The sequence below is a fragment of the Squalius cephalus genome (genome assembly GCF_949319135.1).
Source record: "Squalius cephalus genome assembly, chromosome: 23".
Lineage (NCBI taxonomy): Eukaryota > Metazoa > Chordata > Actinopteri > Cypriniformes > Leuciscidae > Squalius > Squalius cephalus.
In genome coordinates this window covers 27120276-27133302 of record NC_137144.1, presented here as the reverse complement: position 1 = coordinate 27133302, position 13027 = coordinate 27120276, and the positions used below count along the sequence as shown (strand labels likewise).

Sequence of the window (13027 nt, the reverse complement as noted above, 5' to 3'; positions counted from 1 at the left end):
CAGTAAAGGGGTGACACTCTACAACATCAAGAGTGCAAAAAATTCACACCCACCCACACACACACACATACAAACACACGTTTATACACATACACACCAATAAATTCAGATTACAAAAATCTGTTTTGAATTTTTAAAAATCACAGCTTCATCAGAATGTTACGAAACTTGGTGACTTTTCTGGCATTAGGTATGTGAACACACAAAAAAATTGAGTTCATGATCCGAGCATGCTAAGTGGTCGTAAAAAAATTAGTTATGATTTTGGTCTTCAGTCAAAATTACCCCCATAGGAAATGAATGGGAAATTGACAAAAACACAAAAATTCTCTACAAATCAGCCACGATGCAGAAAAAAAATGCTCAGCAATGAAGGGGTGAAGCTCTAAAACATCAAGAGTGAAAAACATAACATAATTAATAATTATAATTAATATATGTATAAATAATTAATATAATAATTATTAAAATTATTAAAATAATAATTAATAAAATGTTATAAACCTTGGCAAAAAGTATTATTTGAGAATTTCTAAAAAAATAAATAAAAAAAAAACATTCAATCCACATCTTAAAAGTAAGTAATTTGGTCCAAAAACAACTAGAATTCACAAACATCTCCATTTAGAGCTATACAGGCATCTAGTGGTAAACCCATGCAATATCATGTTTTATTTAATTTTATGATTAATAAATTGATGAATTTTTTTTTATTTTATTTTTTTTCTGAAAGCCTAGTCTCTATTTTACCCGAAAATACTGCATAGAATTAAAAAAAAAAAAAAAAAAAAAATCATTATTTTCAATGGCAAAAAATGGACTATAAATATTGCATAAATATTAATAAGTTCAATCAAATTGTCTCAAAATTCTAAATTAAAAAGAATAAATATTATAGAACAAAAATAAATTGCATTGGTTTTTACTGGGATGGAGGAAGTTTCATTTTTAGGTGTCCGGTCATTTATGACCGGGAAGGCCCCCAGTGTGACTGCTAAACGAAGACCATCAGAGGGTTAATAATCTTTAATTAAAGCTAAAGTGACATTCAATAGGCAAAGCACTGCTACTTGGGCACAGAGATATCAGATATCTTGGGCGCAGAGATAGCGGATTTCAGGTGTTGCGTGATATCTCTGCACCCAAATAGAAGTGCTTCGTCTGTGCTTCCCAATAAAGTCCCAAGTCAAAATCGGCTAGTCTTAATCTGCATTGCTATTTGTACTCGTTGTGAATACAAGACGAGGGACAAGACGAGGCCATGCCCCTCGTGGAATGAGCTCTGACGCCTAAGGGGCAGTGAAGGCCCTCAGACTCATAAGCCAGCGCAATAGCGTTCACTATCCAGCGCGATAATCTCTGCTTTGTGATGGCGAGCCCCTTGGTGTGGCCGCCAAAGCATACAAAGAGCTGTTCCGACTGTCTGAACGAGGCAGAATGCTCCAGATTAACTCTGAGAGCCCTGACGGGACAGAGTAGATTCGCGTCTCTTTCGTCCTCTGGCGAGGGAAGAGCTGCTAGCGAAATAACCTGTGCTCTGAACGGAGGAGAGAGCACTCTAGGAACATAACCTTGGCTTAAGGACAACTCTGGAGTCGTTAGGCCCAAATTCAGGGCAGGAAGCACTTACTGATAGCGCTTGCAAATCGCACACTCGCTTGACTGAAGCTAGTGCCAGTAAGAGAGCGGTTTTGAGCGAGAGGTGCTTCAGGTCCGCAGACCGAAGCGGCTCAAATGGGGCACCCTTCATGGCTTCCAGGACCGTGGAGAGGTCCCAGATAGGCACAGAGGGGGGGTCGAGGAGGGTTAAGCCTCCTTGCCCCTTTAAGGAAGTGCACAACGAGGTCGTTTGTTCCAAGTGATTGTCCGGCCACAAGAGCGTGAGATGCTGTTATGGCCGCCACATACACTTTGAGCGTGGAGGGGGTGCGACACGCATCCAAGAGCTTTTGCAAGAAGGCGAGTATCCTTGATACGTCGCACGAGTAGCACGTCCCTACTTTTTGTGAAAAATGTTCGGCAACGAGCGTTGTCCATAGAATGAGACTCTTGGCCATGGTGTGCAGGTTGTTCGACCTGAGACCGCCCTGGCGATTTATGTAGGACACCACTGCCATGTTGTCCGTCCGGACCAGGACGTGGTGGCCTTTCAGATACGGGAGAAAAGCTTTCAGTGATAGAGTAACCTCTCTCATCTCTAAACAGTTTATATGTAGGCGCCTCTCCGGACTTGACCATAGGCCAGAGACGGGCCTGCCCTCGTAAAGGGTCCCCCAACCTAGGTTGGAGGTGTCTGTGAGATCACTTTACTTTTTGAAACCACACCCATACTCATGCTTGACTGATACCAGTCGGCTGCTTTCCAGGGAGCCAGGGCTTTGATACAGCCATGGATCGCTCTGATTTGGAAATGGCCAGATCACTTTGGCTTTCCATCCTGCAGCGGTGGGTGGGGAGAGGTGTGCGGCCACCTCTTCCTCGAGGGGAGGAATCGCCTCGTAACCTTTCTCCACAGCGCCGCCTACAGTAGAGAGCGTTGAGGAGAAGGAAGGTTTTAGTCGAGCTGAGTGTGGCACTTTCCACGACTTCGTCAGCTCGTCGTGCACTTCTGGGAAGAAGGGGGCGGGTCTCTGCTGAGGGGCCGGCCGGCGCCCCTGCAGGAACCACTCGTCTAGCCTTCTGCACGTGGGCTCCTCAGGCAAAGACCACTCGAGCCCGAGGTCTTCAACGGCCCTGGTTAGCACGCGGAGAAGCTCTGTGTCAATGCTGGTTCTCAGGCTTGTGTTGACGGTGCGGGGCCGGAAACGGAGCCTCCCCACTCGTCGCATTCGGATGCAGCGATGGAAAGGCTGTCATCCTTTTCTTCATCCTCGTCCGATGCTCCAAAAGATACGAGACCTGCCGCTTGCAGAGAGGGGCGCTGGTCTGCCTGTGTGAACAGGACCGGTGAGGGGGTTTCTCTAGGACAGAGCGAGGCACGCGGGGAATGGGCCGGCGTGTGCTCGCTCGTCTCCATCCACTCTGGCATACTTTGATTCTAAAACTCCTTTGACAGATTGAATCAGGGGAGGATTTATGCACTGACTGATTCGAACCAACCCGTAGTTCGTTTGCGAGTCTGTTGAATGACTCATTAAAAGAACCGGCTCATAAGAGTCATTCGTTTGCAGACTACTCTCGGTATAGTTCTTGTTTCACGGGAACCAACCTAATTTTCTAAATTCGCGCATGTTTTTACGTGCAGCTTGGGAGGGCAACTCATTATACGATCTTTTTTACCTCATATTCGAGTCAACCTGCAAACTCACCACTCAGGTAACAAAAAATATATTATGTATTTTGCTGTGGCGCTGTAGATTTACCGTGAGGTGCGTAAACAAGTGGTGTAGGCTTGTAGGATAGGCTACTGTTAACGGTGCATGTGCTACTTACGTTTAACAGACTTTCCGAGCACAAGTATTCTTTGAGATAACATTATGGTGTTGCATTTATGTTGTCACCTGTGAGTTGATGGTGTAGATGTAAATTCGGCCTTTCTCCCACCCTCTGTAGAAGTACATGGGAGCTCCAACAAGTAAAAGATCCGTCAATCCATCGTCATCCAGATCAATCGGTGCCAACTCACTACCATAATAGGACCCAATCTACAATTCACCAAAAACACACTCATGTCAGCATTTAATATCCAAATACATTAGGCCATAGTGTATGCAACTGTTCTGCTTGGTTTCTAAATGGCTGCTACTTTCTCAACTAAAGAGTCCACCCTCAAGCCAATGCAATATGTTTCTCCTGTAAAATGGTGTTTTTTTTACTCCCGTTTTATCATTCACTTGGTGAGAATCTCAAGTTTGATCACTTAGTCACAAGATTGATGATCTGAGGAACCACAGAATGATGTGGTGTGATGGGAGAAGCAATGCATTTAGAAATGTAATAAATTGCGTGCCAAAACGTTTCACAGTTTCGTTTTCAAAGTTTTGCTGTATTTTTTGTTGAAAAGGCACTTGGTCGACTTGCTCCAACCAAAGTGACATTTTAATTAAAGTTAACATTTCACACCAACCAGATAAATATTTATTTGTATTTCAACAGCCACACAATATATTTTTTCTATTGCATCACTGTATAGCATATTCTTCCGTTACCTCGCTGTTTTGAACTCGCAAAAAAACATTACAAATGGCAGAAAACCGGAGACACTTTATCACATTCCCGTCTAAGTGCTTCCCTAAGGGCTCTCAAACAAACACACACACACACACACACACACACACGGTCTGGTGCATAACAGGTTGATAGCTAAATGAATGTTGTGGTCGGCGACCTACAGCGTTTGAAACAGTAAGCGTTTATTGTGTGCATTCACTGGAGGCCATGCGTACACACACACAAACACACACACACACACACACGTGCAGATGAGATTCACATGGGCCATAGAGACGCCTGCCCATCTGGAGCGGGTGACTGAGTCTAGACCTTCACATGCCGTCTCCTGTCCACACACATGGTCCGCATTAATCTACTGATGTGCTTCTCTAATCAAACACGCCACCGTTTCAGAGAGAGAAGGTATGATGGAAAAATGCAGACAGATGGATTAGGGAAGGAGTTAGGAGAATGTTCACCATTTAGGCCAAGTACACACTACTTTTGCATGCACTATTTCATGCAAAGTAGCCCTATTATAGATTATTGACAACACGGCACTATTTCCCTTGTGCAATTGAGATCACACTATTACCATCTGTGGAAAGCAGGTCGTAAATGGAATTTTGTTTAAAGAGGTGATTGTGTACGTTTTGTGCAGATAATGGCAGTAGTTTATCAAATGATGGAGAAGAACATTATAAATGGGCTGTTTTTGCTCTGACTTTTTGCACTCTCTTGCAACTTCATTGGTTGTTTTGTACAGTTACGAAATAGAATATAACAATTCAGCTTACAGCACAGCATGTTAAATTTCTCAATCCACATTCTTTATTCATGATTTTGTACAAGTAGAGAATCTTGCGGTATTTATTTGTCGAAAAGGTGCCAAGTGTTTTGAATGCTCCTGACATGGTAATTACAACTAACCCTAACGAACCTTCCAGGAGGACTTTAACGCACCTTATAATACTATTTAGTTGCTCATTGTTGCGGTTTCGTTACTCAGGACACTATAGGCACACTTGATGGCTGCTTGGCTAGATTTAAAACCATTCTGAAATTGATCATAGTGTCTGCAACTACTCTGAACGCCCTATCTTGCACCCAGCGCAATTGACTTTGTACCCCGACGCATGTATCATTCCTATTTTGCACCCACGCACAGCGGACTTTTCCCTCCACAGACGCACGTCGATAAATTAGGGAATGAACTTGCGCTCCCGGGGGCGGTTCAGCGGAAAGAGGAGGCGTGTTCCGGCACAAACGTTCCCTGGTGCTATTTTGCAGTTTCAGAAAACAATTCCTCCACTGACCAGGAGAAACCTCGACTAAAGTCAGCGGCGCGTTATTCAGAGGCTATTTTAAGGGCGCATGCTTGGCCATAATGTAACGTGTGCACAATGCACACACACTTTGCTTCTCTCATCTACACAGACGCAGCAGTTTTCATTTTTGCAAATCATACATTATTACAAGGAAAAATATTCCACACGAGGGAAATCATTGTGGTGTCCATGAAGATGTGAAAAAATAGGCATAAATCTATCTTACACATTTACCCAAATTATCATACGCCTGTTTAACCGAAGCTAATCTGGGTGTGTTTCTCCATCCCCAACGTCACTTATCTGTGTTTTACGGCCCTGACGAGAACGCCGCTCTCCTCGACTGTGAACCGCGTCTGGCAAATCCGCCGTTATAATAGCAATCCGCCATGGAACAAGCGCGCCTGCTCTTAAAGGGAATGTGAGATGTCGCTCTGATTGGTTTATTTCACGTTACGCCCAAACCACACCTATGAGTAATGAAGCTACTTCAGACCAACACATTTTAGATTTGCGTCGGGCGCAAGAGTCATTTATCCCACCGGTATAATAGCAACAGCGCCCGAGATCCGCCCACAAAGTTACTTGCGTTTCGCGTTTGATACTTGCGTTTCAGATCGTTAAAACAGGGCCCTGAAAGTATCTCACAAGTGTGCACACTATAAGAGTTTTGGGAACAGGCAGGTGGCTACGATTTTGCACCTGCATAAAGTACCAAAAAGTACTGTGATACTACTATGCATTATTAAAAAATAAGAATATTTTTGGCAGTAGTTTTGATGTTTTTGTTGCATTTTTACTGGGCCCACCCCAAAACAACAATACATTTTATTTTTATGTTTATGCATCAGTACAGATATAAATTCTTTCTTTAATGTAACATTTCTTTGCAAAAAGAATTATACTTTTTTTTTTTTTTATCATTTGTAGTAAGCCTTATTTTTTAGCTCTGCCATGGTTGGTGGTACCATGGTATTCTTGAAAGTTCCTTGGAGTACCATGTAAAAATACCTTCCACAGTTCTTTCTTTAAAACATGAAAGTGTGGTGATCTTCGTTCTTGTAGTGTGTGCTTGGCTTTACCTGCTGACCGTAGAGAGAATGCAGTATGGTGAGGTTTCCACTGTTGGTCAGGGTGAAGATCACCACCTTTCCTGTGTGGTTGAATCGAGGGGCTCCAGCGACGTACAGCTGACCGTACTGAGCCGAGACCACCGAGGACACCATGTACCCTAGAAACAACTCTCAAATTTATACATTATAAATAAATATGAGCTATCTGTCAATTTACTTTTTTCATGGAAAACTGCACAATGCAGAGGAACATTAGGGAAAGATAGCATGTATTGCTATGCTGGTTTGGTGCTGAAGTAGTTTGCTGGTTAAGCCAGTTGATGTATTAAAGATTTGTCCATACTAGGGCTGGATGATATAACCTAAAATCAAAGTCTCAAAGAACATTTTACCTCGATTATGATTAATGAACAATTATTTCGTTTTTTGCTTTGTTTTTTGTCTTCTTCTTATAGTTCACTGACAATGTTTGTGCTGTAAATATGCTCAACTATTAAAGGTGGGATACGTTTTCTACTGAAAGAGTTATTTTCTTATCTTTGATTTTAAAAAATATTTGAAGGAACAAACATCTCAATTTCATAAGTTATGGTGTCTGTCTATGGGTCATAACATTTCTTACAGATTTCCGCTCGTTGAAAATCAGATACAGATAAATTAGCACAGTGAGAGAGTACATTTATTTGAATGCATTAATGAGAGAGCGATTGCGTGTGTGAATTAGTCGTACCGTCTCTATTAAATTGTGAAGCTGTAGGTTGTAGTTACTTCAAAAGTAGAGGAATCTATGCTATAACTGTTGAGTTTCTAAGCTACTTTAGTGATAAATCGCAGGACAGCGACAATTGACAAACTTTCGTGAGGACGCATGTGAAAGTGATCTCGCTTTGGGGCTTGCGCGCTTTTTGTATGTGTTTACTCTGTGTTTTAGTTCGCCTCCATTGTTGCTTCCAAGCCGCTGACTGGATGGGGTGACCACACGCGGTAGGCTAGTATGTTTTTAAGGGAAAAGTATTAACAGGATTAAAAAAGCGAAATTACCAACATAGGAAAATTGCGTTGGTTAGATGCTCTGAATTTCGGTTTTGATTACTTTTAGATTAATTGTCCAGCCCTAGTCCATACTACACAAGTAAGAAATATGATAACTTTCTTTGAGGAACAGACTGAAATTAAAGTCTTATCTTCCTCTTCATAGCACTCAAATCTCTTACACTTTCTGCTATTTAAACTTGACGGGTCATTTTATTCATTGCATGCATGCAAAAATGAATGCCATTGACATATACTCTAGTGCACATCTTAAAGGGGTGGTTAATGCCCTTTTCACAAGATGTAAAATAAGTATTTGATGTCCCCAGAGTGTGTATGTGAAGTTTTAGCTCAAAATACCCCACAGATATTTTTATATAGCATGTTAAAATTGACACTTTTTGAGGGTGAGCAAAAAGGCATTGTTTTGTGTCTGTCCCTTTAAATGCAAATGAGCTGCTGCTCCCGGCACAGGGGGCGGAGCTCCACACAGCTCCTGTTCTTTTACCTCACACACACATGCACTGAAAATTTCAAAAACTTTTAGCCTTTTATGTTCAAAACGGACTCGGACAAAGATGGAGAGACTCGAGAACCAGCCGTTTGTTGTAGTCCTTAAAAAGTGATTTCTGTAAAAGCAAATATCTCCCTTTGCTTTGAACTTTGAGCGTTGTAACTTTGCAGATGTTGTTTATGCTCAAACAGCAACATTACACACTAACTAAAGTTAGAAAAGTGAAATCATAATCAACCACCCCTTTAATTACACAAATACACAAATTAAGCTGGTAAAGAATAGAGTGAACATTCTTGACCTATTCTTTAATGTTCCACAGAAGATAGAAAGTCATAAGGGTTTTTGAATGACTCATTTTTTTCCCATCATGGAATCAGATCCTCATTAGGCTTAATTTTCTTACCCAGATATGCAGCGTGGTTCTTCAATTCCTCTGGGAACTCTTTCATGTAAGAAGACTTTGGTGGGATGACTTTACCGTGACGGGTCTCCTTCAGAACAGCTCCGTTCCAGTCGTAAGCGCCAACGGCACCAACCAGAATCCCATCCTTCAAGAGAATGGTTTGCATCTTTTTTTGTTCACATTCAAAAATCCCTTTTACCATATGTTAGTTTTTTTAAAGGAAAATACACACAATCACAACACAATAAAAAATGCACACAGTCTTGCATCACAGTCTTGCATCAGGTCTGGGTTCATGTACCTAAGGGGAGGATTCAATATAGGATCATGACAAACGGCCTGGCAGGGACTTCAGCGGTATAGGGAATGCAAACCGAGCGTTTGCCAAACCTCTCCCGCACCGATCTGAGAGCTCCTGCCAAAGACTCTGCACTGTATTAACATCTGTAGCATTTAAACCCATTTCTGACCGATACCACCACTGCACTCAAATACGCTTGGTCATAGTCCTATTCCAGTTCTGTTTCAGAGTAAGACTGAATATCAAGTACTAACTAACTAAATGTGTGATGCTAATACCACAATACTAGAAAGTTGTAGGTGGTTGCCAGTTCATTGCAATGCAGTTGCTTAAGAGTTTTCAGTATTATTTTAGTATTCAAATTCTCTGGCTTGATCCTGAATGCATGCGAGCGAGTGCAGCAGTCTGAATACAGAGCTAAAACTGCGTTCACTGCCAAAGTTTTCCTCATGCAATGTCGACGTGGACACATTGACAGCGTTCCATGGCACATTTGCACAATAAACTCTCTCCAATACACTCTGCGGGTTGTTCCATTTGCTTTTATTAGTGGTGCTTGCAAAGGCAAACCCCTGAACAAACCCTAATCCTGAGTATTAAACTTCACAGCGTTTAACTCGTCGCGCACAGGTTTGTGCAAAAGACATGAATGATGCCTCAAATTGTGTGGGTTGATGAAGAATACACTAGCGACTGCCAAGCAATCACATAACAATGCCTAGGAACCAGGTATAATGTTGTGATCTCATCAAGTCAGAAATAACGCAATTATGAGTTCCTGACAAGTAAAAACCATTCATGTCTAAACAAATTGGCAGTGGTTTCAATCGTTTGAAGGTTGAGCTGCGAGCTCATTGGCTACTGATACAGCAGGAACCAATCAGCTGTGTCCTATAGAGAATGATGTGATTGCAAGCAGAATGAGTTAGGGACCAATCAGCCCGTGCTATCTGGAGTTTCATGAGAATTTCGTATTAGTGATTAAGTATTTTATTGTCATCAACAAGAACCCGAACATTGATCCATTTAAGCATTTTGAGCATCACTACAGAAACAAATCATAAGCTTGGAGATGATTTAAAGGTAAAACAACCAAAAACATTGTTGCTTAACCTTTTAAATTGAAATATTTTAATGTATCCTAATTAATCAAAATGTATTTCTTTAATGGAATTTGGCTGAAAAGAAATGTTCAACATTATGTATCACATAATGATATATACATGTATATATATATTTTACAATTATGCTGCTTTCTAAGATTCTTTAATCCAAAATCTAAAGCAGCAGAATCCTTTGCAGAGAAGGCAGTCCCACAATGCATTGCAGGCTTAGAGATGTAGACAATGTGAGGTAAATGTTAATCATAAATTCACTCAATATTTGTGTGTTCTTTGTATTTTTTTGCATGTTGGAGTCAATTGCAACTATTATTCAAACAAGTTGCCTATTGAGTAAATCAGATTCTATTTAATTTTCTATTCTATTTCACCAATAAAGACAGAAGACAGCAGTGTAAGTCACAAGGTTTTGCAACCAAGTGATTTCGAGGCCTGGCACCTCTTTAGCTCTTTACAAAACAAAAGCAGTGAAAACTAGCATACCATGTCCGTGTCACCGGCCCAAGCTAATAAACTGACGTCCAAACGTTTTATTTCCATCTGATTAGGTTTTATTTACTACATGCTTGATGGACACTGAAGTCTTTTCCTTATAAAACGAAACAAAGTCATTCCTTTAAAAACATTTACAGCCACAAGCAAAAAAAAAAGGCAAAAGTCTTTCTTTACAAATAAAGTCACATGCACAAGCGTGCACATAAAACACAGGGGCACGTGTGTGAGAGTGTTTGTGTGAGGGTTCCTCACTCAAGGAGCGTAATTCAGCAAAACCATATGTGTTCTCTGGACCTCGTTCCCTCAAGAATGAAAAAATCTTTCCGAGACGTTATCTCCCGTCTCGAATTGCCACTGTCAAGAGCAGCTCCTGGGATCCAACAGTGAAAGTTATGAAAGAAATGTTATTTTTCTCCGGGTAAGTTGTCCTTCATCTAACACAAAAAGAGGCCCTGGTCTAAAACCCCTCTCCTCCGTGAAAAATAGTCCTTCTCTCAGAAGACTGTTTTCATGCCGCTCACTTTTAAAAAAGTCTGTTTTCATGCCGCTCACAGCATGTGGAACAGCTTCAAACGTAAACTAGCTTTTTTTTAATTGAAAGAGTGGCATTTCATGCTTCTGTCGGGCCCTACAAGGATGTATCTCAGGTTTGTTTTCCCATGGGCACAGAGCGGTAAACAAATCATTCTTTCAATGACTCTTTATTTTGACTGATGCCGTAGTTTCTGCTCCAGGCTAATGCAAGAGCTTCAAACTCAATCAACAGAGTGCAAAGAGCAAAATAACAGCATTTCGTGCACCTCACTGAGTACTTAATATAATTCTCCACACATTAGCGCTGTTGTCAATATTTATATTTCTTCTGCTTGAAATGGATGGAGATGCACTCACCTCCACGATATGTGTGGAGAAGCCAGCTTGAGACATCTGCAAACCAAATGCTGTACCATTCTGGTTGGTGCCTGCAGAAAAGTCAAAAATTGAGTGTGTTACTGTGCAAAATTCACTGTGATGATGCTAATGTGTTGTGTGTGGCTGATGCTATAGTTTTTATGTTGCTGTGCAGTTAATCGGGTATTCTGAGGCCCTTGTTCACTTGGTATTAAGATGCGTTTTGGTCGATCAGATCACAACTGGAAGACGCTAAAAACAGGTCTAAAACACTTTGAGCTTGTCCACTTTTGACCACTTCCAGAGGTGTTGAAAATGCATTTGACCGGATTGCTTTCGTAGTGTAAACGCTCATGTGGTCGAATGTGTTCAAACAGACACCAAAGACCAAACGCATAAACATTATGGGAAGCGCGCTAGCCAGACGGGATTTTGGACCCAAGTTTGGTTTGAAGATGAAAAATGTACCAAGCACATGTTCTCTCTCCATTCCTGATTTCTAACACACACTCACAGCGTTCGGCTGGTCTTGTGTCTGTCAGAGCTGAAACTCTCCGTAAGCTGATGCTCTCTGTATGCTTTCCCGTCGTCTCTGGTCGTGTTCATATGTAAATTGTGTCAAATCTGTCTATTAGATCAATAGATCTAAACAAGCCCAAACATGTAGCCGCCCATGGACCCTCCCCTCGAAGAAATCAGGACAGAAGTGTTTGAAAGTGGACAAAAGAGACGGATTAAAACATCAGGTGTAACAGGAATGCGTCTCCCTCGTCTACTTGTGATTTGATCGACCAAAACGCATCTCAGTACCAGCCTAACAGGGCCTGAGTGGTTTAAATGTTGATTTGTGGTTTCTACAGTCTTATGAGTGGTCTTTAGCATGTTGTTCTGGTGGTTTTCTGTGGCATTCTGGTCTCTAGATACAGCTTAAGCTTATGTTTAACATTTATTCACTGATTTCAGAGTTTATACCCTCCAAGCTGAAGATCTTCTCTCCAAGAGCATCAACGATGTCCTTCAGGGCAGACTCGTCAGTGACGCTGAAGAAGTTCTCCTCGGGATCAGTGGCAATGAACTTGATTTCCCTCAGAAAAGCTTCAGGATTGATTCCTCGCCGATTATAGTAGCCAAGAACCTGGAACGGCATTGGAATATCAGTCGCACTTTACTTACCAAAGAAAGTACGAGGTAATATAAGGGTTAAGGTTATTGTAATTATTATAATAAGTACATTGGGCCCTATTTTAACGAGCTGAAACGCAAGTATCAAGCACGAAACGCAAGTAACTTTGTGGGCGGATCTCGGGCGCTGTTGCTGTTATACCAGCGGGATAAATGACTCTTGCGCCCGATGCAAATCTAAAATGTGTTGGTCTGAAGTAGCTTCATTACTCATAGGTGTGGTTTGGGCGTAACGTGAAATAAACCAATCAGAGCATCGTCTCACATTCCCTTTAAGAGCAGGCGCGCTTGTTCCATGGCGGATTGCTATTATAACGGCGGATTTGCCAGATGCGGTTCAAAGCCGAGGAGACCGACGTTCTCGTCAGGGCCGTAAAACACAGAGAAGTGACATTGGGGATGGAGAAACACCCAAATTAGCTTCGGTTAAACAGGCGTATGATGATTTGGGTAAATGTGTAAGCTAGATTTATGCCTATTTTTTCACATCTTCATGGACACCACAATGATATCCCTTGTGTTTTAATATTTT

General features: G+C 41.6%; 1 protein-coding gene across 1 annotated transcript in view; it reads right to left on the bottom strand.

Annotated features, from left to right (window-relative positions):
* itga11b (integrin, alpha 11b) overlaps positions 1-13027 on the bottom strand; it is a 53821-nt gene that overhangs the window by 20563 nt on the left and 20231 nt on the right. The window contains exons 9-13 of the mRNA XM_079858760.1: positions 12286-12448; positions 11314-11384; positions 8506-8650; positions 6563-6711; positions 3501-3644 (exon numbers count right to left, since the gene is read on the bottom strand). Coding sequence (XP_079714886.1) covers positions 3501-3644; positions 6563-6711; positions 8506-8650; positions 11314-11384; positions 12286-12448 — 672 coding nt within the window. The remainder of the gene's footprint in view (positions 1-3500; positions 3645-6562; positions 6712-8505; positions 8651-11313; positions 11385-12285; positions 12449-13027) is intronic.